The 27922-nt window shown below is 40.4% G+C and overlaps 1 protein-coding gene across 2 annotated transcripts in view; it reads right to left on the bottom strand.

Moving 5' to 3' along the window:
* Positions 1–27922, bottom strand: part of LOC105017034 (low-density lipoprotein receptor-related protein 1) — a 156828-nt gene that overhangs the window by 75266 nt on the left and 53640 nt on the right. For both annotated transcript variants that reach the window (XM_029114188.2, XM_029114187.2), the window contains exons 3-6: positions 22894–23031; positions 11165–11284; positions 10832–10960; positions 10448–10708 (exon numbers count right to left, since the gene is read on the bottom strand). In XM_029114188.2, the coding sequence (XP_028970021.2) occupies positions 10448–10708; positions 10832–10960; positions 11165–11284; positions 22894–23031 (648 nt within the window). The remainder of the gene's footprint in view (positions 1–10447; positions 10709–10831; positions 10961–11164; positions 11285–22893; positions 23032–27922) is intronic.

Raw genomic sequence — 27922 nt, forward strand, 5'->3', positions numbered from 1 at the left:
AGTCCTAGAGGTAGATTCAATTCTCACAGTTTTAGGGAGAGATGGAGTAAGGGGAGTGATTAAGGTAGAGACAAATTAAAGGAAGTGGTTAAGGGACAGACAAAGTGAAGGAGGTGATTAAGGGAGGATAGGGAGTAAGGGGAGTGATTAAGGGAGAATGGGAGTAAGGGGAGTGATTAAGGGAGAATGGGAGTAAGGGGAGTGATTGAGGGGGAGAGGGTGTAAGGGGAGTGATTAATGGAGAGGAGGAGTAAGGGGAGTGATTAAGGGAGAGAGGGTGTAAGGGGAGTGATTAATGGAGAGGAGGAGTAAGGGGAGTGATTAATGGAGAGGAGTAAGGGGAGTGATTAAGGGAGGACGGGGGTAAGGGAAGTGATTGAGGGACAGAGGGAGTATCAATGTCTGTAATGTTAATGTGTATACATTTTACTCATACACATTTGGAACTGGAATCTCCTGTGAACTGTATAAGGCTGTAATAAAATCTTGGCACAAGAGCCGCATGTGAGTGGAGGGCAGTTTTCTCTCTAATTCCTGGTGGGAAGGCTCCTCTAAATGCAGGCCAGGAATGTGCAGTAAACTTTGATTTGAGGAGTGAGTGAGGAGGAAGAGGAATAAAGCTACACACACTCACATAGTCAGGTCCAGAAATATTTGGACACTAACACCATTTTCATAATTTTGACTCTGTAAGCCACCACAATGGATTTGAAATGAAACAACCAAGATCTGATTGAAGTGGAGACTTTCAGCTGTAATTCAAGGGGTCGAACAAAAATATTCTATGAAACATTTAGGAATTTTAGGAATTTCTTTCAGGGCCCAAATGTAATTTTAGGAAATTCTTTCTTGTAATTCTTTCTTGAAATTCTTGTAATTGAACAAATGAACAGAATCATAAATAAAATATTCATTTTTAATACTCGAGAATCCTATGCAGGCAATGACTGCTTGAAGTCTGGAATGCATGGACATCACCAAACGCTGGGTTTCCTCCATTGTTTGCTTTGCCAGGGCTTTACTGCAGCTGTCTTCAGTTGATGTTTGTTTGTGCTTCTTTCTGCCTTAAGTTTTGTTTTCAGCAAGTGATGCATGCTCGATTGGGTTGAGGTCAGATGATTGTCTCAGCCATTGCAGAATATTCCACTTCTTTGCCTTAAACTCCTGGGTTGCTTTTGCAGTATGTCCAATCAAGTATATGCAGTATATCCAATTACAGGTGGACAATGACAGGTGGGTCATTGTCCACCTGTAAAGTGAGGTGCCGTCGAATCAACTTGGTTGATTTTGGCTGGACCTGAGAAGACCCTATACACTTCAAAATTAATCCGGCTGCTTCTGTCTTGTCACATCATCAATAAACACTAGTGACCTAGTGTCATTGGAAGCCATGCATGCCCATGCCATCACACTGCCTCCATCGTGTTTTACAGATAATGTGGTATGCTTTGGATCATAAGCCGTTCCAAGCCTTCTCCATACTTTTTTCTTCCCATCATTCTGGTACAGGTGATCTTAGTTTCATCTGTCCAAAGAATGCTATTCCAGAACTAGACTGGCTTTTTTAGATGTTTTTTGGCAAAGTCTACTCTGGCCTTTCTATTCTTGAGGCTTATGAATGGTTTGCACCTTGTGGTGAACCCTCTCTGTATTTGCTCTCTTCTCTTTATGGCAGACTTGGATTATGATATGCCTACCTCCTGGAGAGTGTTCTTCACTTGGCTGGATGTTGTGAAGGGGTTTTTCTTGACCATGGAAAGGATCCTACGATCATCCACCACTGTTGTCTTCCATGGACATCCAGACCTTTTTCTGTTGTAGAGCTCACCAGTGTTTTCTTTTATTCCTCAGAAAGTACTAAACTGTTGATTTGGCCACTCCTAAGGTTCCTGCTATCTCCCTGATGGATTTTATTTGGCAGCCTAAGGATGGCCTGTTTCACTTGCATTGAGGGATCCTTTGACCGCATGTTGCAACAGCTTCCAAATGCGAATGCCACACCAGGAATAAACTCCAGACCTTTTACCTGCTTATTTGATAAAGAAATCATGAAGAAATAGCCCACACCTGCACATGAAACAGCTTTTGAGTCAACTGTCCAATTACTTTTGGTCACTTGAAAAAGAGGGAGCTACATATTTACAAGTTGTAATTGCTAAACCCTTGCTCCAATTTGGATGCGAATACCCTCAAATTATAGCTGAGAGACTGCCATTATTCATTATTTAACTGTAACTTGATTTTGGTAAACAGACAAAATATCAAAACTTGTGTCAGTGTCCAAATATTTCCGGACCTATACTTTGATCCACCAGCTCTGTTTTAACTCCGGAATATTCCAAACCGGCAGTTTCACAACTCTGGCTGTGGCACAGGGATGCACTTAGAAGACATGAACACAAGCACACAAAGACTATACTTTCATTTTTGTGAACAAAAGGTATTATTTTGAATAAATCTAATTATCTTCGACCCCTAACACAAACCTAACTACCCACCCTCATTATTGCAAATTTTTACTTATAACCAAGTCTGTTAAGGCATAACGTGAGGGGCTGAGCATCTTGTCAGCCAAGGCCTGCTCCATGTATTGGTCAAATGAGCAGCCTATTTCCTACATACAGTAAGCACCTCCCTTTGGCCTCCAGCCTAAAGAAGAACATGAAGCATATTTGGTTAACTGAAGAATACGTCACTGACATCAAACCAGCTTCCACATACACAAGAACGTGTGCTGTTGACATGGGTCCTCTACAGCAGGCAGTCACGACATGGGCAGACAACAGACTCCATTACTTGTACTTAATGTAAGATACAAAACGGGTCAGTGGTTTGCAGGGCACCGGAGTGCTATATTCTATTTAGTTTGGAGATAATGTAGCCTGGCCTTAACAGAAAGAATGTCCATCTGAGACACACTGTGGGAAACCGTGGTCAGCACAGGCCAGGGTAGCGCACTTCCCCTGCATCCTAAGGCTCAGTGCTGCTGTCTGATACCAAGGACGGATGTCCCAGATGTTGGATTAGGTGTTCCATCACGACTGACATCATTCTCCACAAGCACAAAAGAGTTCAGCCAAAACAGCATCAGGGGCAGTCACTCTCTGCATGCCAGTCTGAGTCCATTTACGGTCCCCTGTAATGTAGTCGCACAGGTCACGAAGGTCAGGCAATTCTGACCGGAGTCTAAAGCCTACAGCACAGTTTTCAGTTCGTCATCCTCCTGAGGTCCAAGATGTTTTTGTCTACATGAAAGTGGCCAGCGTCACTGAAGTCTTTATTGTGGAGTCACCATAATGTGATTTATTGTGGAGTCACTATAACGTGATCAATCACTTGTGGCTTAAAATCAGCCAGTGGACTCGTGGGGACATCCCAGAGTAATTTCATCCCTTTTTTGCAGCTTAGATCAGAGGGAAAATAGTTTGAAGCATCTCAGTGGGTTAATACATCTTTCATGGCATAATTATTAACTTGGACATACATAGATTCTCAATGACTGGATTGTTATTTTTACTTATCTAGTCATCACTAGCCTCCTTTATCAGGCTTGCAAAAAATGTCCCTGAACTTTATGTTAAATCTGTGTATAGAATTCAATAGATGTTTTATGTGAGGGACAGATGAAAGGGTAGTCATTATTATCCATACTATTTCAGAGTAAGTCCAAGGAACTTATTAGGCAGTTTGTTAACCCCTAGACAAATCCAAAATAATGGAAGTAACGATTAGTTACTAGTTTTTATTATAACCCGGTTTCCAAAAAAGTTGGGATCCACCATAAAAAGTAAATAAAACCGAATGCAATGATGTGCAAATCATTTATCCCTATATGTAACTGAAAATAGTACAAATACAACATATCACATTTTGAAATTGTATTGTTTTTGGAAAAATACAAGCCCTTTTTGAATTTGAGGCCAGCAACACATTTCAAAAAGTTGGTACAGGGGCATCTTTACCACTGTGTTGCATCACCTTTTCTTTCAACAAAACTCTGTAAGCATTTGGGAACAGAGGAGACCAATTGCTGTAGTTCTGAAAGTGAAATGTGTTCCCATTCTTGCTTGATTTCGGATTTCAGCCTTCCCTGAAAAAGATAGTCTGGTTGGCAGAATATGTTGCTCCTAAACCTGTATATATTGTTCAGCACCTTAAATGAGCTAGGGCCCAGAGAAGGCAGTCGCATATCTGGATCTTGTTTATACATGGTTTCTTCTTTGCATGGTGGAGTTTTAACTTGGTGTTCACTGACAATGGTTTTCGGAAGAGTTCCTGAGCCCATGCAATGACTTCCACTACAGAATCTGTTTTTAATGCAGTGCCGCCTGAGGGCCTGAAGATCACCACCATTCAATATTGGTTTTTGGTCTTATCCCTAACCTACAGAGATTTCTCTGGATTCTCTGAATCTTTTAAATGATATTATGTACCTTAAATAATGAGATCCCTAAACCCTTTTGCAACTTTACATTGAGAAATGTTATTCTTAAATTGTTGCACTATTTTGCCTGTGCGGTCTTTCACAGAGTGGTGAACCCCTCCCCATCCTTCTGACAGACCCATCCTCTCTGGAATTATCTTTTAATACCCACCAGGTTTTTCTTTAGCATTACACAACTTTTCCAGTCTTCTGTAGCCCTTGTCCCAGCTCTTTTGAAACATGTTGCTGGCATTAAATTCAAAGTGGCCATATCTTTTTCAAGAAACAATGAAATCTCCCCGTTTCAACATCCGACATGTTGTCTTTATAATTTATTTTATTGAATATAGGGTTTAAATGATTTACACATCGTTTCATTCTGTTTTATTTACAAGCAGCGTCCCAACTTTTATGGAAACAGGGTTGCAGTAGAAATATGTAACCGATCACAATTAAATCCATTTTAATTCTACTTTGTAATGCAACACAATTCGATCCACTCTAATCACACTTTATCTCCTTTTGCCAATTTCATCATGAATATATCTAAGGCCATGTCTCATGGCAACAACTCCAGGTCGTTTGTGCAACACGTATACACACGTTTCTATACAATGTAATTACACCACACATAACATGCGGTGAATTTAACAGTCCTTTCCTGATATTAACAGTATATCTACCATTATGCCATGAACTTTGAATTAGTTCAGTGCATTCATTGCCTTTCATTATTTCCTACAGAACCACTAGAATTTCAACACAAATTCCCTTGTACATCTCCATTACTATCCCCACATAGCCCACTGCTGTGTGTGTGTGTGTGAGTAAATAAAGTTCTCTGTACATGTGTTTTACTTCGGAGCTGCCATATTATTTTCTAACTGGGGCTGGTGTCGGAGAATCACAGACTAGAAGATAGAGACAAGCCACTCTCTTTCACATATGGTTTAAAGTCCAATGCCTGGTTTGTGCTGTGTTCTCAAGTGTGTCATGCAACACATCAATCTTCAAGGCTTTTTAATTTTCTAATTCCTGAGAGATTACTTTTCAAACAGGCAGTCAACTCAGGGGATCAGCTTTAGCTTGTAGATTATTTTGTATTATTCATAGGCCCTGAGATACACTCCAGGTGAAATCCTTTATGGTACTGCATTTTGTTGATGGAATAGAGAGATCAGAGGCTTTGGATCAACAAATATCTTTCTTCCATATACAGTGCCCTCCAGAACGATTTAATGTCTTTTGTAACGAGTAAAAAGTTGTGAAAATTGTCATTGTTGATAATCAGCTTAATTTACCACCAATGTAACTTCCCACTGAAGTTCTGTGGACTTCCCACTTGATTCTGTGGACAGTGTAACTTCCCACTGAACCCTTAATTGGCCATTCGTGACATTCTGTTTCACTGGGTATAAATATCAACCCCTAACCGCAATTGCAAATGTTTGTGCCCCATCATATATTAAATAATTGGCCTAAAAACACCAGATCTACACAGAGAAAATTCACTGTCCATCGAATCAATCCTGCAATGGCCATCCCAGTCCCCTGACCTAAACATTAAAAACCTTTTGGAAAAAGCGGAAAAGGAGAGACCAAAACCTAATACCAAGGACCATGTCTTTGAGAAAAAATGTTTTCCTCAATCAGATTTCTCTAATATTTTGATATTTCTCTTATATTATTTATTACCAATGTATGACCAGGCTGATAAAAACAATGACATAATTCATAGCCTTTTTTGCTAATCAATATACCAATCATTCGCGAGGGTGGTGTAGGTAATACTTGAATCTCTGTATTCTGAATGACCGGCAGTTCTTCTTTGTCCAGCTTGGAGTTATTTTGATTGAACCAATCCCACGCCATATACTGAAGCATCTCACGATGAGATGAGGTCTTCAGCTGAATAATGCACCAACATTTCTGCTGACTGCAGTAACTCTTTTAACTGACATAAATATTGTAGGTGAGAGATTATGGGCATGAGAAACTTAACACAACGCACAAGTGCTGACTAACACTGAACAACGGACAATGGATAAGATGTGGTGGCCATTACTGATCGGCCCCACACACCCTGTCCACACCTCCTGCTAGGAACTGTTCATGCAACTTTCATACATTTTATCAATAGACCCATGGACTATAGGGGAGGTTGGAACCTACCAAACAAGGGTATTATGTAGGATAAACTTTCTTATTGGAAGATAATAGACTGTAATGGGTGGCTATGATCACTGACCGCCTCCGATGTGTCCAGGCATAAGAGACTGTGTTCACTTTATACAAACCCGATTCCAAAAAAGTTGGGACAATGTACAAATTGTGAGTAAAAAAGGAATGGAATAATTTACAAATCTCATAAACTTATATTTAATTCACAATAGAATATAGATAACATATTGAATGTTGAAAGTGAGACATTTTGTAATGTCATGCCAAATATTGGCTCATTTTGGATTTCATGAGAGCTACACATTCCAAAAAAGTTGGGACAGGAAGCAATAAGATGCCGGAAATGTACAGATAAGGAACAGCTGGAGGACCAATTTGCAACTTATTATGTCAATTGGCAACATGATTGGGTATAAAAAGAGCCTCTCAGAGTGGCAGTGTCTCTCAGAAGTCAAGATGGGCAGAGGATCACCAATTCCCCCAATGCTGCGGCGAAAAATAGTGGAGCAATATCAGAAAGGAGTTTCTCAGAGAAAAATTGCAAAGAGTTTGAAGTTATCATCTACAGTGCATAACCCAGAAGCCCCGCGTTCGAGCCTCATCACAGTCAAAATAAATTATGCATTTGGATTTATTCGGGATAGACAAAACCTTTGCTGGCTACTGAAGCTACTGAAGCTTCAGTAAGCCTAAAATAAAACTGTTTACGGTTATATTGCGACTATTTCAGGTGGATTTTGAAAGTACGCATCCACACATGCTTTTTGGGGATATATAGGCTATATCACAATCCCTTGGCCAGTAAAAGAGTAGGAGTCTTTTCACTTGATCACAGAGTCAGTTATTGTCACCTAATTATTTTATCAATGTCATTCACAAATAAAAGAAAAAGAAACATTGTTGTGCCATGAAATTATATAGCTTTGGCATTGTAAATTTCATCTTTAGCCTCGCTAGCAACTGCTCAATTCTTTTGACTATTCAAATTAGTAAGTTAATAGATACTAGTAAGCCTATTACTGGCTAATAAGCTGTTAAAACAGCCAGTGGCAAAATGTCATACAGTTCATAGCTATTTGTGGTGGATGTAAACTCAATAAGAAACTTTAGTCAGTTTAACAACAATGCCTAATGGTGAAAGTGAAATATTTAAACTTAGAGTGATGTTAATGCGTGACAGAATGATCTAATGTCGAGACGCTATACCAACAGCCTGCAAACATGTAGCTTTGTGGTGTAGTGGTTAAAGACACAGCCACACACCTGGGAGACTAGGTTCAAATCCAGTGCGGACAACTGGGCAACATCACTTCTAATTGCAGGCCAGCTGAACCAGGCTTGCCTGGTACCTTTACTGGTTTTGAAAGAACCCTGAAAGGTTCTTTGAACCTTCCTCCAATAACTTTTCTGACATCTATATGTTTAAATAAGTTTTGTGTACTTAAAAATACACATTTTGTCATTATGATTTTTCTCCCGAGAAAATGTTTGCCTTAGTCACTTAGATCTCTCTTTAAATAGGTTTTGTTTACTTTTTTGTATACATTTTATGCCTAATTGAGGGCAGGATGAAAGGATTATGGGCAGGAAGAAATAAGTAAAAAGTATAAAATATATGCACCCACTCCTGTAAAATCAATCTAGATAAGAACGTCTGCTAAATGACAAAGGTTAAATGTTATGAAGGTCCACAGACATGTCTTGTTTTATTACTTTCCGGATGGTGCCAGATAAATCAATTTCATGTGTGTTAGTTCATTTTTATTTCCCTGTGAAACAGAACACCATGGAAGGCTAAAATACAGTTCCTTAAGACTGAAATATACTGTAAATCGAAAATTTTTATTTTAATTTTACCTTAATTTAGACAGGATTTTTTTTTATATGAATATCAATCATTTTGACATCTGTCTTGAGAATTCTTTTTGCATAACTTGTTCAAATAAATGTATTAGTACAAAACAATATAGTTTCATTGCCCTTATCAATGGTGCCAATTTCAAGGTGGCTTTATAATGTATTTCTTTCGTTTTCTTTCTTTGCCCTGTTGCACTACTTCACAATGTGTCCCACTATACTAGATGCTTGACAGTTTTAATACTTGAATAACTGTCAAACATTTCATTTTTTCCTTTGTAGTGATAACAGTCTCAATTGGCTGCCGTGCTTCTGCTTTCCGTTCTTTGAAACCTGGCGTGCTCAGAGCTCCTCTCTTTAACTGCAAGGCACGCTGTGGCGCCCCTTGTCTGCATTTCCATTTGCTCATTTTCAAATATGAGATTACGCTCAGATAAAAAGCATATTTGTTTCCTGTCATCATTAATCCCACACACCAAGTCATCACATAGCATTTGGGATAAAGAATTTCCCTAGTTACAGTCCTGTGCTAGTTCAACTGAGACACAAACTTTAAGATAAGGTAGGTTCTAATGCATGAATCAAACTTGGTTGCACTATTTTCCTGGGTTTGTTTTAAATATTTTGCCTCCTGATTTATCCAGGCCCAACCGGTTTCTTAGTAAGCTATATGGTTGCGCATCTACAATGCAAATGAGTACAGATTTCTAGATAGTGGGAACTTATATTTTATTGAACATGTTCCATAATAATCCTCCCATTCCTGAATAATACAATCCTATATTGATGGAATTGATTAGCATGAGATAAATGCATATACTGTATATCCTCCCAGTGATGGCAAGTCCAACTCTTTTTGACTGTGATCTTGGAGTTAAGTCAAAATAACTAAACTAATCTTTTTGCTCATTTAATAGAATCATTGACTGCATGAAGTGTAGGACCCCCTATCGGTTAACAAAGAACCTGTAAAGAGTAAATTATTCCACAAGCCTCTCGTTCACATCTCATTCCACATATGGGGCCTATTATAGTTCTTTGTGACTGAGTCTTGCAAAAGTGTATTTTGAGGCAGACATTTAAAGAGTATGTCTTCTGTACATTTTAAATGTTCTCAGTGACCAGCTTTTGCTTGTCTGCTGAAAGGGTGATAAGCACACATCATATGCAAAGTAGCAGCAGCTCAACAAAGATTAACTCAAGTTTATTGTGCAGAAAGCTGTGTTTATCATAACAGTCAATAATCAATTAATTGTATGAATTCTTGCAACGTCTCCAGTCATCAGCTGTAAATAAAATGAAAAATGATCTAATGCTGTCTGGTTGATCTATTTCTTTCTTGGCATGTAAAACAGTAATTGCTTGGGACACTAAGTTGGAGAACCGCAGATGAATATGGCCAGTAATGCTGCATTACAATTAATTGCTGCCAGCCCCAAACAAGCAATTTAACAAATCTTTATAGAAGCACATTTTTTTTAAATAACAAAAATACCTGCTCAAAAAGGACCAACCATTCACAAACTGCACTTTGATGAATCATATACCGTGGGGTTAAAACCCTAAATGCTGATAGGTGAGATCTCATGCCAAAGAAACACTCTGAGCCAATTGTATATCGGCCATATTATAACACAACACAGCCATACACCACAGTGGTGTTGTGTATGAGAGCAGCCCTTTATCATCATTTTACCCAAGATTTGGAATGAGTTCTTATTTACAGCAACGACCTGGGGGTTACGGGGAAGGAGGATCAATTAGAATTGACGTTCTTACACAGAGACAGACATAGATTTCTGCTTGACGGTGGGGGGATAACCAGGGAACCTTTTGAACACAGTCAGACGCCCTTACAGCTAGGCCACCACGCCATCCCAAATACGATATTGTTTCTACTGGCACACCTGCTTGTGCTTTACGGCTAAATCATAGAACTCGATTCAGGACGAGAGACCAATTGTATCATAGTATAAAGAAACTCACGGTGCAGGCTGAGGGAGATGTTGATGACCCTCTCGTCAGCAAAGCTCTTGAGGTTGGGGATCTTGGCACACTTAAGGTGGGTGGAGACAGGCGAGTCCCCCACATGGATCCAACAGACCTGCTCCTGTGCATAGAGGAAGTCCATGGCGGTGGTCTGCTTCGTGGTGGTAGACAGCAGGCTGATCGTGGCTCCACTTAAAGATGTGGCCTGGATGTTCTGACTGTTGGCGATCAGCAGCACCGAGTTCCTTTCTACTGGGACTGGATAGAGAGGGATCCACAGGCCATACAGGCGGGGGAGTCAATGGAGAGCAGAATATCTGTGTCAACATCAAACACAAAGGTGGTAACAGGCAGATTGGGAAGGGGGTTGATAGTAGCTACCATTTTTGGCCTTGCAGGAGCGGTTGTCGGGCTGGGGCAGGTAGCCCTCCACACAACTGCAGGTGTAGGAGCCCTCGGTGTTGGTGCAGGACTGGCTGCAGGTCCCGTACACGGTGCACTCATCAAAATCTGACCCACACACAGAAAAACAAACCAGGATAGGTCAGACGACGTGCCAATCACGTGCAGCCAGCTACCGTTGGTGAACGTAACTCGTTCACCTGGTCGCTCGTCCCAGATAGATTTCCTTTTATTGAGACAAACTCTAGGCCAGCCTGTTTTCTAAAGCCGGGAGCATATTGTCAATGTCTGTCAGGAAAACGTTAAACTCACCTTTACATGTCTTGCCATCCAGTCCTATTTCATATCCGGTCTTACAATAACATGCAGTGCCTGACGGAGTCACTGAACAGTTGTCCTGGCAACCTGACAGTGTGCAGTTGGTTGCAAATTCTGTAGGGAAACAGGGAGAAAGGCATAAGAATGGATAAGTTGAGGTGAAGCAATCACAAAGTTGCTCCTGAGATGCCTCTATAAACAAGGTCTTCCAGGAGGATGAAGGAGGCTTGAAGACTAGGGAGAGGGTATGAGTATGACAGAAATTGAGGAAATAATGCCAATAAATGTCACAATTAAAAAAAGTTAAGTATTAAGAAGGCCATTACATTAATAATTGATTAGTTCATTTGTGGGTGTCCATTGATCTCTGTAAGTGGGTCTGCAGCCAAATAATCTACTAGGTTTTCACAACCATGGAAGACTGACTTGCTCAGCCATTGTTGTCATGTAGGTCGATACTTTTTCCAATAGATGTGCCCAGTGGCGTTTTTATATGTAAGAAATTATATGCACAAATCATTTCAAAATATAGGATACATACCAGTAAAGCTACAAAACTCCCTCTTGCTACTGATGTGTTTATTTAACACATCAACAAACAGCATGGCTCCACAAAACACTTTTAATGACAGAGCGGCTTGCTTCTACCAGGTGTTGTAGTACACATACTGGAGAGAGAGAGAGAGACCTTCTTGTGTAATTGCTCTCCTTCTCTCTCACACACATGTAAAATTACCACTGTCACATTTACAAACCTAAATTAGGAATGCAACCAAGCTCAGAACCAATGTGCCTACAGGGCCATACGCAAACAGCAATGAGCTCAACACCACTGAAGGCCACAACGAAGCGGAAAGACACGTTTTTAGGGCTACAGATCCATTCTATGACAACAACCTTAATAGATAAGCATGGACACACTGACACTCGTCACCATCTATATCAATCGATCCAGCACAAAAATATGACCAATGCACGGACCAGCACCACAAAGGCAGGATAAAATATGCTTTCATGCAGCAAGCCTGAGGGCTCACTTGAAGAGAAAGGTGGCACGGCGGTTCTTCCTCTGGGCAAACTTTTCGATGACTTTGGGAATGAAGTCATGTATCTGCTGAATCAGCTGGCTTTCCATGGACAACCGTCTTACCAGTGTGAAGCTCAGTGTGGCGGTACAGAGTGGTCAGCTCAGACTTCCACTTTTCCTCGTTTCCTAGAGGCCATAGTTTCACCGCACAGTCAAGCTCAGATGTAGGGAATGACAGGACAAATTGTGGGAAGAACGAGCTGTCAACCAGCTTGGCAGCGATCAGGTGGTCACTTTGTGAAAAACTCTGCTCCACCTGGGAGATGACTGTGTCGCATGCCTCCATGATCACTGGTGCTGTGTTGGTTACTCGTCGGCCTGGCTCGTCTGTTCCATCGTAAATGGTGGCAGCCCATTCATCAGTTTGCTTCCGCCTATTCTGGACATTTTCCTTGAAACGGATGAGAGCACTGCTAATCCCAGATGCATTGATGCTCCGTTTTTGCAGAGTGTTGTATAAAACATCAACTTCTGGCATAAGGAAAAAAAAAAAAAAAACGACCAGCCGTATGCCTCACTTATGGTGGCCTCATCCCATCCTGGTTGTGTGCGTATGTCCTCCATACACAGGAGCAGCGCAGTTTTCCCAAACTGCATTGACAGTTCTACTTTTAAAGTTCCATTGTACAGCGGGTGGCCTTGGAATGCATCTCTGTGTTCCCTCAGCAAGCGCCGCAACACGTTTTGGAGCGCCAGAGAAAAAGGTGGCAAAAGCAGTTAAATCTGCAAAAAAAAAATAATCTGGATGCTCATCCTTGATGAACAAAGTTGCTGCAAGGTCAGGTTCAACTGGTGAACATAGCAGTGAACAAACTGGGCATGTGGGTATGTCGCTTTCATTAGTGTCTGTAGCCCTCAGACGTTTCCACTCATTACAGCCGCACTATCCTAAGTCTGAGCGATCAGCTTTTCTCCCAGCTTCAGTGGTTCCAGCACACCCTTGATGCTATTAGAGAGGCAGAGTCCAGTTTTATCTTTGACCTCCACAAACTCCAAAAACCTCACTGTCACTGTATTGTCAGGCAACATGTATCACAACACAATCACCATTTGTGATTTACAGGAGACATCAGTTGTCTCATCTGCCTGTATGGCAACAAATGTCTCGTCCACTTGATTGGCTATCTCCTCCCTGTACACTTCATGCAGTCTAACAGTTCATATTGTACAGTGCTAGATGTCCCTGAAGATGGGCTAAGCGTCATAGTGCCTCTGAAGTCTCGAATCGCCCTCACACCGTTTTGAAAATGCATCTGAATATTCCAGGATTCAGGGAGTTCACCGACTCATCGTGCCCCCCGCAGTGCTGTTTCACATTTTCCACACAGTTTAATACGTTATGATCCGAATGAGAACATACCTGTTTTCCTCCACCTGTTTGTTATGCTGCTCAATGGAGCGCCTGTATGCACTGTCAACTTGGGCCGCGACATTTAGCCTTCAAAATAAGCCCAATTTCGCAGCATTGTCCAGATGACTCCTGCTGCTCTCATGTTTTGCAATCCTCTCAGAAAGATGTTTCAAATCTTTGTAACCCGTCCTCGACCAAGTACAATCTCCACAAAATAGCAGACATGAAAAACCGAAGAGTGCCTTCTTTTGCTTGCTAACCGTTAGCCACCTTTTCTTCAAAAACCACTCCACGTTAAACCCGCAGTTACTTTTACCAGCAGTTTGAGTGATGACAATATCCCGTGGCTGATGGGCACCAAGTCGCTTTACTTCAAGTTTCTACTCCAAATTAAGGGTTTCAAACCGGTGCTCAAGTATGAAATCCACTTTATTCATTTTCTCAAGTTATCTGGTGTTTGTGAAGCTAACAAGCTAGCTAAGACAATCTACCCTCCTCGCTCTTCTTGCCGACTAATGTTGGCGCCAGACAGCCAATCAGGTCTGAAATATGAAATTATGCTGTAGTGGGGCTACCGACTGGCAGCCCCACTTGGCATAAAATTTGTGTGATCTGCATTGATTAATGTAGATCACATAAAAAATTTCACACGTACAATGTACATTGCATTGTGAGTGAGGGGCTAGCCGCACATTTACGCTTAGCCTGTGGCCTACTACTGCAAACTCGAATCGGCAGAACGCAGTCTAAAGCAGCAAGGCAGGAACCAATGAACATCCTAACACAAATGATATGCAATTTAGGAAGATGCCATATTCATAGATAATAAATTATATATAAGTAATAAAAATCACAATTTTGTTGCAGTTCTTTCTGTTGACAATAGGTAGGTCTGTGCCCCACATGACACTAATGACCAGTCGCCCATGGATGTGCCAGTAATCAGTAAAAACATAATCTGTCTACTATGGACATAAAACTACAGAAAAAAATAGCAGAACATAGGTAATTTTATATGTTGGAATTAATAGCCCAGGCTGTAGTCATCAGTGACATTGTTCCAAAGCTGGGGGCTTGAAATGGGGGAGTAGGAAAGCTTTGGGATGCAAAAAGGGCCTCAGCAAAAGCTCAGCTCTCAGGTTCTTATAGCTAATGTTACCTAAATAACTTTTTTGAAATGTATTGCTGGTGTCAAATTTTAAGTAGGCATACATTTTTCAAGAAACTGTCTCAGTTTCAACATTTGATATATTGTCTTTATACTATTTTCGATTGAATATAGGGTTTAAATAATTTGCACATTATTGCATTCTGTTTTTATTTACATTTTACGCAGCATCAAAACTTTCTTGGAAACAGGGTTATAGATCAAGGAAAATGTATCAACAATGACAAACAATTCATACAATGAAAACTATGCAAGCGCACAAATTGGTGCGAGCCAGATAAATGTGTTCATGGCGTATCTTCGCCACAACTTATGACTTGAAACGATCAAAGGCTTGCTTACTTTCAAAGATGTTCAGAAATTAACAAATTGTATGCTATTGTAGGAAGTAATAACTCACTAATTTTTCACCAGTGGCATTAAAAAAGGTAATATGTTAATTCGACCACACTGTAGATTAACGTTTGGAATAACAGGGAAATTCTAGTTGGATGACGTTTAATGTTGTGAAATCCTGAAACAGTCTTTGGTGGAATAATTGCCTATTGGACAATCAGTGTTCCCGAAAGTTTGTGTTAGATCTGAGTGGTGGTTACAGTTGGGTATAATGATGTGTGCGTGTTTGTGTTGGCTAAAAGCTGCTCTGTTTTGGCTGTGGTGAGCAGATGTTTGTAGAAGGAGTTGCTGTCTGTACCCTTGACTGCAGACACATACAGTTCTTTGTGATATTTGGACACTTTTTAAAATTTACATTTGATTTGTGTGTATCTTTGAGCTGTTTTAAGCTACAAGAGAGAGAAAGAGTAAATAAGAGAGAAAATATGCCTTATTTTACATAATAATTTACATAATGTTTCTGTTTATATTGGCATGTACAAAATTTGCCTGGTTCAGAAACTTTTTGTGAGCAAGTTTGATCAGTGACACAGTTTACCCAATGCAAAAGCAACTATGCCCAGAAATATAATCAACCACGCCCATAGCCCGAAAGAGATGCAAGGCATAACCTTAGCATTACAGCAACAGCATTTTGGAATGCCATTTGGTCTTTCCATGTCAAACATTTAACACATTAATAAAGCTATATGTCAAATTAAACAATATAAAATTATGTGAAGATTTTCTTCATTGAAAATAAACATGGTGTGTAGGTTAAATGTCTATATAAACATGGTGTCTAGGTTAAATGAGGCCCTGAGGGAGATGGTTAGCACCACAGACAGCTCCCTACCCCTGGAATCCCACTCTGAAAATATGTCCCATGTAGTGACAAGCCACCTTAAGCCAATCGCCTTTCGCAAGGCAGTTCTTGGCTCCGTTTTTTAGCGTGCATACAGCCTGGAGGTCAGTTTTGCCAGATTCTGCAGTTTCCCGCACAAGTGGGCTATTTTTTATGATAGTGTGCGGGCAAAAATGGCCTTGAGTGGTTCGATTTACACATAGGGTTGCATAGGTTTGGGTGATTGGGTGGTCTACAGTCAATCAAATCTGGCAACACTGCTGGAGGTAGTAAAAGTCTGTGATAAGGAGTGAAGAAAAAAAAATTCAGAGGGAAGTTACAATGGCAGCTAAAGATGACAACAAAATGGCAATTTCTGTTGCCTATAACAGCATACACATCGAAACCTGAGAAACAAAGGAAGATTATGGAGATTGGCGCTCTTCATAAAAAGATCTGGATGAAGCACGGGCGAAAAGGAGAATAAACACTGGTTCAGCAGAATTTCCAAGGTGGGAAGAAATAATGACATTAAAAGGGATAAAGTTCGACTCTAATTTAACGCTTTTCCTTCTGGACAGGTACATTGATTTTATTCACATTACAATACGAATAGTTTTTCTTATTATTTGGATACCTAAATATAAAAAGATCCCAATTCCCATGTCGTGCCGTTTAGCTAATGCTAGCTAGGTTACCCACCCAATGAAAAAGGTTACATTTGGACACAGAGTGACTTGATCACTTTCTCTCAGGACAGTCAAATAGATTTTGTGCATTATTCTACTGTGTTTAGGTAATTTGAATAGCCAGCTGTAAGTTTCTCCCAGAACCATTGAGCTAACGTTGGCTAAGCTACACTCAGCTGTGTGGCTGACTAATCTAACTGAGGACAATTTACATCAAATATATTTTTTTCTAAGGAAACACAATACATTTATATAGCTAACGTTTCTCACCTGTATTGTGGCCATTGCATTTAGCTGCGTCTATTTTGATTCATTTAAGACTCGCAACGATTATATAAAAACTGCATCAGATCGGCTGCAGGAGTGGATAGCCCCTCTTTCTTACAGAATTGAGGGCACTGTTTCCACACAGCATCAGCTCCCAAAGTTACGCGTCACAACATTTTTGTCACAACCGTGTTATATCATCTCACAACACTGTTCAAACCACCCTGTTTTTACAAAATGATCTACAGTACCAGCTTGATTATTCTTTACCACTAAACAGGTGTAAAAATCAGTCATTTAAAAAGTGTGTGAGCATGTGTGATGGTTGGCAAAAAGCTGTAAAAAACAGGCCATTGCTGAAATGCTGGGAGCATCCACACACACACACACACACAATGGGGTCTTTGTGTGCCTGGCCATCCAGGGAGAGAAATCCACAGACAAACACTACAGCCCAGCACTAATCGAACCCTCACAATCCCTCACAGGCCTGTGCCAAGGTGGACCGCAGCCGCACAAACACACACAGTGAATGCAGATGCACACATGCACATCCACACAAAAACACACAATTAATCCCTAAACCTCAATAATGCTGTCAAGCACTCCCATCCTGACACACCTCTAAGTGATCTCAGCTGCTTATCAAAAAGTCAAGTTCTCACCACCAAATCCAGGACGAAAACCTGTAAGCAGGCCCAGTGTTCCAATCCAAAGAAGGCAGAGGGAAAACAGCAGTGGTGACATCAGACTTGGATGATATCTATCACTAACCAGTGACTCACTGTCTAAGAACAACACCAGCCTGAAAACAACACATGCAACATTTAAGCTATTTAGCGGACTCTTTGTGAGTGATACGTTTTTATATTATCCCCCCATGGGAAACTAAACAACAACCCGGGTGTTGTAATCGCTTACTAAGCTTATACTGTCAGAGGACAACGCCAGCCTATTCCCACTGTCACTACACACCTTCAATGGTGAAAGCAGAGATGTAGAGAAAAACTCAAGTAGAGGGAAAGACATCTATGGATGTGTTAAAAGAGAAACATTGAACATTTCAAACAAGTACCAAACTACATTTCAAACAAACAAACAAAGCTCTTGAAGGCGGTGCACCTGAAGTATCTGGCTTCCTTGTTTGTATAACACATTTCAGAACAGTATTGCTGAGTTGCACGGAGTACATTAAGAAACACAGGTGTCTGGACAGTAGCATATGGAAATCTTTATCTTAATATCTTAATCAAAAGAGCTCTGCAGAAGCAACAACAACAGAAACGTACATGATATAATGTATTATATGTATCATATATCAAGCCACCACCTTAATAATACTTCAAATATATTCTGAATCTATTTCCAATATAAAATACATGTTTATTAAAAATACACTGGGAGTATATTTTCAGTGTACTAAAATGATATTTACAATCATGTATTAAAAGTATACTAAAGTAGGAAATACGTGGGTCTGTTTTAACACAATTTAGTTACTATTATTTAAATAGCAATTTAAAATACTATTTATTACTATTTAGTGTACTAAGGGAAAACAAAGGGGTTCCAAAATCATGCACTTATGTATACTGCTATGTTTGGCTTGGAAAGCAAGACACAACAGTAGGACATAAGTTGTTTTGTCGACTAAGTTCGATATATATCACTGGACAACCCCCATTGTGTGGGAGGAGTGACTACGAGGTTTGGCATCCTGATAACAAATCAGAGCACTCCCTTTTAAAACACGGATGAGTTTACATGACACAGGGAACCAGGAATATTGATGTGAGCACTCTGATGACCATGAGGAATGTGTAAGGGATGGCTTCTCTCCTACCCTGGCATTTGATTTCCCCGGGAAGAAGATATGTTGTATTAACGCCCACACATGGTAACAGTTCAGTTATTACAATAGAAGACTGACAAAGCAAACAATAATGAAGTTTCAGATTTCTGTCTCCATCATCAGAAAAGCAGCCTATAGCCTGGTAATGGCTTATTCGAAGTGGTGGAGACTTAAAAACAATGTATTTCTCAAGATTGACAACAGAATTCCATTGGTTGGTTTACAGATTTTTGGGAATGATCTGTGTCTGCAAATCAATTATGGAAAAGTTTATGACTCATCCCTGCAAGAGCAATAGTGGAGAGAGCTCCTTCTGGTCAGAATATAGTATGACAAAAGAAAACAGGGGCAAGGTCAGACATTCTAGTAAATATGTTGTTTTATACATACTGAAACAGTCCTAGTGTACTGTTTTGTTAGTGCTGACAATGGAATATTTAACTGGGCCATTCAATGTGGCAATGTTTTTGAAGTAGTTTTTCTCCTTTTTTGGAATTTAGCAATTTGATATGGAGTTTTAGGACATAAGGTATTCCCAAAACTTATCAAGGCCTACAAATTATTTGAAATTACAATGAAATTACCTTTTACTGCTGTCGTGCATGAAACTAGTTATGAAACAAAAACGTAACGGCTGAACAGCTATTCCTCCCAAAATAAATAACATGATAATGAAGTTGGAAGTTTGTTTTGCAGTGCATATCCTCTTTCAATAAGATTTATTAAAAAAACAAGAAACCAGGCAAGCCTAGTTCAGCCGGGCCGCAATAGAAAGTGTTGCCATCTTGAGAGTCAAACCCGGGTCAGCCACGTGAAAGGCTGTGTCATTAACCACTACACCACAGAGCTGTACATCTGTTGGGTCTCAGTATAGCCTCTCACAAATAGCGTCTATGCATGGCGTTTGCCACTGGCCGTTTTAACAGCTTATTAGCCAGTAATAAGCATTACCGGTATCTACTAACTAACTGGAATAGTCAGAGCGAAATAGCTAGCGAAATTGAGGATGAGCTTTTCCATTCCAGAAACAGTCACAATATAATCGTATATAGTTTTAGTTAAGGCTTACCATAACGTAACTACTGTATGTTAAGCCAGCAAATGTGTTTGTCTATCCTGACCCAAAACGCATGCACGGATGCGTACTTCGAAAATCGACCAGAAACAGTCTCAATTTAACCATAAAATATTTTATTTCAGGCTTACAATAATGTAGATACTACCGGTTTTAGCCAGCGAAGTTCTCATCTATTCGGAATAATTCATAACGCGTACTTCGCCTGCGAAGAGATACGAACTCGGGACCTATAGTTCACAAGTCCACTTCTCTAACCACTATGCTATTTAACAAGGGGTAGTCAGTCAGTCAGTTAGAAAGTCAGTCAGTCAGTAGGAGACATTTACTCTTCTTGGCTGGCTCTGTTTATGGGGTCTGGCAAAAAATGGTGGCCGTAATGGGCTTCCATTTCCATTTTTACAGCAATGGTAGTCTCACATGCCTAGAGGACATCCAAAACAAATATATCCTGAATTCATACACATTCTGTAATTACCATTTACCAAATTACCAAATCATGTCTTTGTAAAACACACACTACCACAAATCCTTGTACATATATGGGAGGTAAACTAAATAAGTGTTCAAAAAATGTCACTGTATTTCAAGGCATAACAATTTTGGTGCTTCCAAATAATTCTGAATCCCGACCAAGTTGGCTACTTTTTATATTTAAATTCTGAACCCTAGCCTGGCTGTAACTTTTCATATTTGAATTTTGAACTCCGGCCGGGCTGTTACTTTTTATATATACATTTTGAAACCCGGCCTGGCTGTTACTTTTTATATTTAAATTATGAACCCCGACCTGGCTGGCTACTTTTTATATTTGTCTGGCTACTCCATTTACTTAGGGATAACACTGAGCACGCACTCACACACCACTAAAAGCCCTGCCAGTATGAAGTGGCATGAAAATTTGATGTCCTTTCCAACACATCTATGCATGTAACTGGGATAAATATTTTATCTTTCGCTTGCCTCCCCTCTGAAGAAGTGGAGGGATGGAGGAATGTGAATGTAGGTGACAGGTGTCTTATGAGATGGAAAGAAGTGGCTGTGTTGTGTTTAGCCCACTGTGCTTAAGTCCTCTTTTTACACTAGCAGTAACCTGTATACTCGACTAGAACAACAACAACTAACAAGATAGTGGGACTTCTTCTGATGTCAAAAATATTCCCAGCCTTAATATTAATCCTGTGACCAGAACACCAGCCAGCTAACATACACATATGCAGTTCCACTGCTATGCAGACCATTGCCAGATCAGCACCAAATCCCCCTTCAACACACATGCAACCCACATTGAAGCCTGCATGCAACAAAATCCCCTCATGCTGAACTGATGAATAAGGAACTCCAAATTGCACCTCACCAAAACTGGCAACCTCACCCTCACCATTAATAACACCACTGTTTCTGTCCCCATGCATGCAAGATATGTCATCCTGAACGCTCACCACTGACCATCATGCCAGATCCTCATTGATTCACTTCTGTGAAAGGTCAGCTCCTCCCTCGTTTTGCTTCTGAAACCCTTACATACATGTATTAATCTCCTTTTGTCTAGACTACTGCACCGCATTACTATCCAGCATCAAATTGCGCTCCAAATGGTTCTAAACTGCAGACAAACTTCTCATCCAAACCTGGCAGCACATCACCCAATCCTCAGTGAACTTCACTGGTTCCCTTGTCTCTCAGCCATTTCATTACAACATTCTACTTCAGTCCTACAAAAGCCCTCCACCCCCCTGCCCCCTATTGCCTCTGGGAGCTTTTCTTGCCCAATCAACACAGACACACAGGCTTGCCGGCCACCTTGCCAGTTCACCAAGGCTCTGAAACGTCCTCCCATTCAGCCTTCTGTCACTGTGATCCATCACCCATTTCCAGTCCCTCCTAAAGCACCCGCCTCCTCCACAAGTCAACCAGACCCAGTTTCTGTTTGGAAAAGCTAGACGCACAGAGTCCGCATACACACACTCTTTGCCTACTGTAGCTACTGTATCCATGACAAAAGGTTGGTAGCATTATTCCTCCCAGGAGGTAAGCAAACAGGGAATGGAAAAGGGCAAATGTAAGTGATGGGGCCACAATGGTGTTCTATTTCCTTCCATTAGATGAGGTTAGATACCTTTTCAAACGGTTAGTTTATTGATTTAATTTTTAAAGGGTTTTATTCTTGTGCAGCAAAATGTGTCTGTCTATTTTGTACTACACATTAAATACCATAAAGGTAATGATAGAAACCAGGTCAAGGAATTGGACATCCCAATACTATATGATCACAGTACTAACTCAGGGACGGGCCTCCGTTTGGGGGGGGCTATAGGCAAGATTGGGGGCGGCCAACATCTTGTAGTAAAAAAAAAATGTTGTAGCCCTCTTCTTGACAGTGGATAGGCATTTTTACACTGTAAAGTTACTTTCATTTAAATCCTAACCTATTGTTGCAGTTTTAAAGATAGTTATCTGCAAATCATAGCTTGTATATAAAGCAGGCAGACATTGAAGCATTCAGCTACTGTTTGATTATAATTAGTTTGGACAAAACGAGTGACATAACACACTTGAGTGGGGTACGCACGTAGGTGTCAGGCTTTCGGGTTCCACTGAGGAGAGTGTTCAATGGAGAAAGGGAAGAATTGTGCAAACTAACAAGCGGGCCACACGCACACGCAGATAACAGAACACTTCAACACCAGTGCCAAACGGCATCTCTGATGACATAACAGACTGGGATCCTTTTCCATCAGCTAAAAAGACACCAGTTTCAAGTCTGCAGTAATCCGTCGTCACCGTAATCCAATCATATAGATTGAGTGATGTCTTTGAAGTGGGAAGCATGCATCGTGTGTGCATGGATGATAAGCCTTAGTGCACAGCCACGTTACAATCAATCTGCCATGGCCAGACCGCATTCCTCCACGCCCCCCGCCTTGTATGGGAGAGAGTCAGGGCAGAAAACGCTGGGCCACCCTTCACCGGATACGGGAAGAAAGGGAGAGGGAGTCAGGGTGTGTTCAGTACCTCTGCAGTGTGGCCCCTCGTCCCAGCCGTCAGTGCAGTCCGGGGCCCCGTTGCACAGCTTGCTCATGTGGACACACAGCTCTGTCCCCCCACACTGGTACTCATTGGGGGGGCACCGAGACACACGGCTGTGTGGACCTGAAACACAGACAGGGACGAAACATGAATTAGACCAGCAGGTATTTGAAGTGGAAATTTACCACACGTGACTGGGGAAAAGTCTGCTTGAACAACACTCGGACTGGTTCATGATCCGTGGAAAATGTATCATCCCTGAGCTCCAAATTGTGACCTCGGATGTTATCACCTATGGAAACTACCTAGATGACAAGGTCGTTGTCAGGAATAGGATTTCAGGGCAGCAGCCTCAGAGGATTATGGTTCATCCCCTAAACTTTAGTGATGATGCGATAGTGTGAAATTATTTCATACATTATAATTTAACCACAAGGGAAACAAAAACATATTTAGGTTCATATTTTATCACACAATCATATTACACCTACAGTAGGGAGCGTACAATGGCGCGAAATTCACAGGCAATATCTAACAGCGGATTATTTAGTTGTCTGGCAATGCTCACCAGACAACAGCTAAAAGGCCTGTCGCTATATTTCAAAATACAATTAAAATCAGTTTGGATGAGTCAGTGTTACTGGAAAGATTGTGAACTATTTGTTTGATATCTGTAGCCTTTAGTGTGGCCTGTCATTTAGGTAATTTGTGTGGTAGGCATATTAGGCAAGTACTGTATTATTGTAATGTCTGTAGTCACGTAGATTTTTTCAGATGTTAAATGTCACAAAACATTATTTATAAAAAGCAATCTGTTAAGCTTATTTCCAAGCAGAACCATGATAACTCTAGGGTTGATGCAGCTTGATGGCCATTAGCCAATCAGCATTTTTAAGTTCTAAGCATGCCATGTCTCCAACTGGTGTTTACAGCATTCATTTTTACAAATTCCCACCTCCCACATAGTTGCAAACGCAGCGTTACAAGCGGAAACAAGCAATATAGATGTGGTCCTTCTCAGAACATCCAAACAACTCTGTTTTATTATTCACTCTTCCAAAGCCCACACTGATTGCATCACTTCCTTTCCAACTTCTGTTTCTGCTTCTCCATTTCCCCATTTATCAACGTGCTTGTGTTTTACAACCACCCTCCATTTCAGTCTCCATCCCATCATAGTGATCCTATTTACAGATAGTCCTGTGCAGGCGTTTTATATACAAGTGAAACCACAGGGAAACTTGTACATGGAACTCTTGGCAGATAAACAGTGAACCGCTGTCTGAGTGTGAGCTTTGTCAGGACACACCAGAGGGAAGCACCATTGGGATTGGCCAAATGACTACCTCTCCCCCCACACAAACAACAATACAATAATACCAGGCTACAGCTGTGGTCAGGATGAGGTTTGTGCCATGGCAACATATGGAGACAGGGAAGGAGCAGATAGGTTCAAAAAGTGGGATATGTTAGCAAGAACCTGTACTGTAGGTCAGAGTTTCTTGGTCCTAGGGATTTTAGACCTTTAGGCACTTTGGTGCTAAAGGCTTTTTGCCTATAAGTGATCAAGACTTTGGTTAAATTAACTGGGAAAAGGCAAAGATGTGCAATGCCCTGGTATGAAGATGAGGAAGCCCTGCTGTAGGTGAAAACAAACTCCATCAACACGGCTCTACTGAATATGAATATGTTTAAAATGCATAAAAGACTGCTTAGGCTAACTGTCTTCTTCTGACTGGGCTTAGGGCTCACTAAACTCCTGCCCAAGGCTGCACAGCTAGACCAGACTAGACCAAACCAGAAGAGGGACTCAGTGAATGACTCAGCATATTATAATAGGAACGCCAGCTGAACCACACCAGACAACTGACTGCTCTTCAGGTCAAGACTGTCCTTTAGTTCTGCCTGCCTGTCTGGTGCCAAATACATAATCCAGCAAATCTCCCCAATCCACCCTGTCCAACTCCACTTGGAATTTCATTATGGAAATCTAATGCTGAACAGAGAATTTTAGATTTTGTTTACTACACATATGTAGTGTAAATGAATCAACATTCATGATTCAGTAAGATGTAGTCAAATGGTTGCGATGCTAAACTTGAAAGTATGTGCTTTAAACAGCACAATGTGTACATTATGTAATTTGTGGGGAAATCTCTGAGCAACTGAAGCTTAATGTTCTAAGCATGCTCATACCAATGATCTGTGGCCAAACGTAAACTCTCGAGGCATTGCTCCTCAAGGCATCATGTGTTTTTCTGAGTCACCTTCTCTGATCGACCTTTCCTGTCATCCCCCTCTTTGATTCAGGGCCTTCCGACAATACGATGGACATTTCTCAGGCATACACTTACCCTTCCGCAAAGGATTTGAGTGAGCTTTTCCTGAAAAATAACACTCCAGTGTTTATCAGGGGCGCTGCGGTTTCATCCTTCCACTACGCAATTGAAACGAAGGGCGTGCAGTCAGCTTGTGTTACGCATGCTTCATTCACACCATCCAAGCTACGTTAATATCTACCCTGAGAGCCTGGGTCTGGTGACATCCCCATTTAATCACGGTCCATAAGTTAACGTAAAACGCCAGCATGACAGCAATGCCCATTCATGCGTGTAGTGTCAATGTGCAGTTTAGCCACTTTTAAAGCAAGCTTTTTGGAAGCCAGCACGATGACTATCTAACGTAATTGTCTGTTCCATTAATGATGAGGTAGAACAACTTGAAATCAAAATTGATTTAATTAATCAACACAAAAAAAGTGGATGATGTCAAAGTGAAAAGTAAAATCTGCAAATTGTTCCAAATAAATTACAATTATAAAAAAGAACACAATTGATTGCATTCACCCTCTTTCCTGTATCACTTGAATGAGCTGTGGTGGAACAAACTGTCTTATAATGAATTTAATGGAGTCCATCGGTGTGCAACTTTTTAAGCTGTTTTTAAGCAGTATTTCAGGCAAAATATCACATCTCTCTGGGAAGTCCCCCAGTTGGTTAGTACAATTCCTAACAAAAACGATATCAGGAAGGTAAAGAAACATTCAAAGAAAAAGAGGAAATAAGGTTCTTCAATTGCACCAATCAGGGGTAGGCAATAAGATCATATAAGACAGCAGAGAAAAGTCCCTTATTAAGAATTTGAGAGAATATGGCAACTGTGAATCTGTCTAGAAAAGTGCTATTCAAATGTGTATAAATAAGGTTCTTCAATTGCACCAATCAGGGGTAGGCAATAAGATCATATAAGACAGCAGAGAAAAGTCCCTTATTAAGAATTTGAGAGAATATGGCAACTGTGAATCTGTCTAGAAAAGTGCTATTCAAATGTGTATAAATAAGGTTCTTCAATTGCACCAATCAGGGGTAGGCAATAAGATCATATAAGACAGCAGAGAAAAGTCCCTTATTAAGAATTTGAGAGAATATGGCAACTGTGAATCTGTCTAGAAAAGTGCTATTCAAATGTGTACCTTGTAGTATCCAAATGCACCAGTTTCACTCCATTTTTCATTGCAACCCTCTAATCAGGGACAACCTGAGTCACCAGGTTGGTGCAATTAATGATGCGGTAGAACAGAAATCCAGCAGGCTCCAGACCCTGTAGGGTAATTTGAGCCAAGATACAACTGGAGTGGCTTTGAGACAAGTCTGTTAATGTCCTTGAGTGGCTTGGTCAAATCAATCCAATTGAGAATATGTGAAGAGTTGAAAACTGCAGTTCACCAAAGGACACAATCTAACCTGACTGAGCTGAGCTTGAGTGATTTTTCAAAGAAGAATGGGTGAAATATTTTGTTTCCAGATGCACAAATCTGGTAAAGACTTATCCAAATATATTCAGGGCTGTACCAAATATTGACTAAAGGAGGTGAAAAACCATGCAATTATTTTATGTTTAGTAATTAGTAATTAATTTACAAGATATATTACAAGGTAGATTTTATTTTCACTTGTTGTGTTGATCAGTGGCAAAAACTTTTAAATTCATTTTGATTTTATGTTTGAACACAATAAAATTTGGAAAAGTTTATCATGACTCAAACTTAAGATATTATAGGTGGGATAGCATTTGTTAGTTTTTATTTGGTACCAGCCTGTAAAAAATTAATATGCAGTCATTTCTTGGATTGATGTGACTATGTACTTTCAATGAAATTGTCTTCATGATTGTTGTAGTTTAAATGGGCCCAAAGTTCTCTGTTTTGGAAAGTTACAGGCAAGTATATGGGCCAAGTGTCCTCTCACTTATTGATATTCAACAACTGTAAAATTCTTCAAAGCACCAAAACTAATGCAGCCCGTTATCTCATGCATCCATTTGTATCATGACAGATGTATGGTATCAATTTTATATTCACGTAGTCTGTCCATGGGTGATTTACCAACTGCTAACAAGCTTTTGTAAATGCCAGCCTTGCTGATCTGCCTAAAAGTAGTAACACTTCAAAGAGAAAAACTTGTTTACAGACAAATAACCTGTTCCTCTTTATTGAGTGGTATTTTGCAGAATCTTTGTGATGCTAATGAAAGTCCGTGGAGTGGAGAGCAGGAGAAGTCTGGAAATGAAGTATTTTCTTTTCCTAAAGGTCCATCTCTTTCCACCCACGTGGAAATTCAAATTGTTGGTTTTATTTCTCTCTCCTAACATCTGCTGACCTATTTAAAAAACGTCATTGGTTGCGGATCCAAGTCTGGATCATTATTGGACTGTTAGACCAAAGGATCTTCCTAATTTGTCCATATGTTTACTCTCAATGCAGATCATCTTCTCATAACCAGCTACTCTGATGAATTGTGTTACTTAAATTTGATCAAAGTTCAATTAATATAATATCAAGTAATGATCACAGTATTCTACATACCAGAATCAAATAGCCTACAGTTTTCTTTGAATGATGTAGAGGGAACTCATTTCAGTGCAAATTGTTTGAATAAAATGTAGTACAGCCTGTCTAATTGTACACTATAATGTATTACATGTATCTGCCCAATCTCCCAACTCTGAATTTTGG

This window comes from Esox lucius, chromosome 17, assembly GCF_011004845.1.
Source record: "Esox lucius isolate fEsoLuc1 chromosome 17, fEsoLuc1.pri, whole genome shotgun sequence".
NCBI lineage: Eukaryota > Metazoa > Chordata > Actinopteri > Esociformes > Esocidae > Esox > Esox lucius.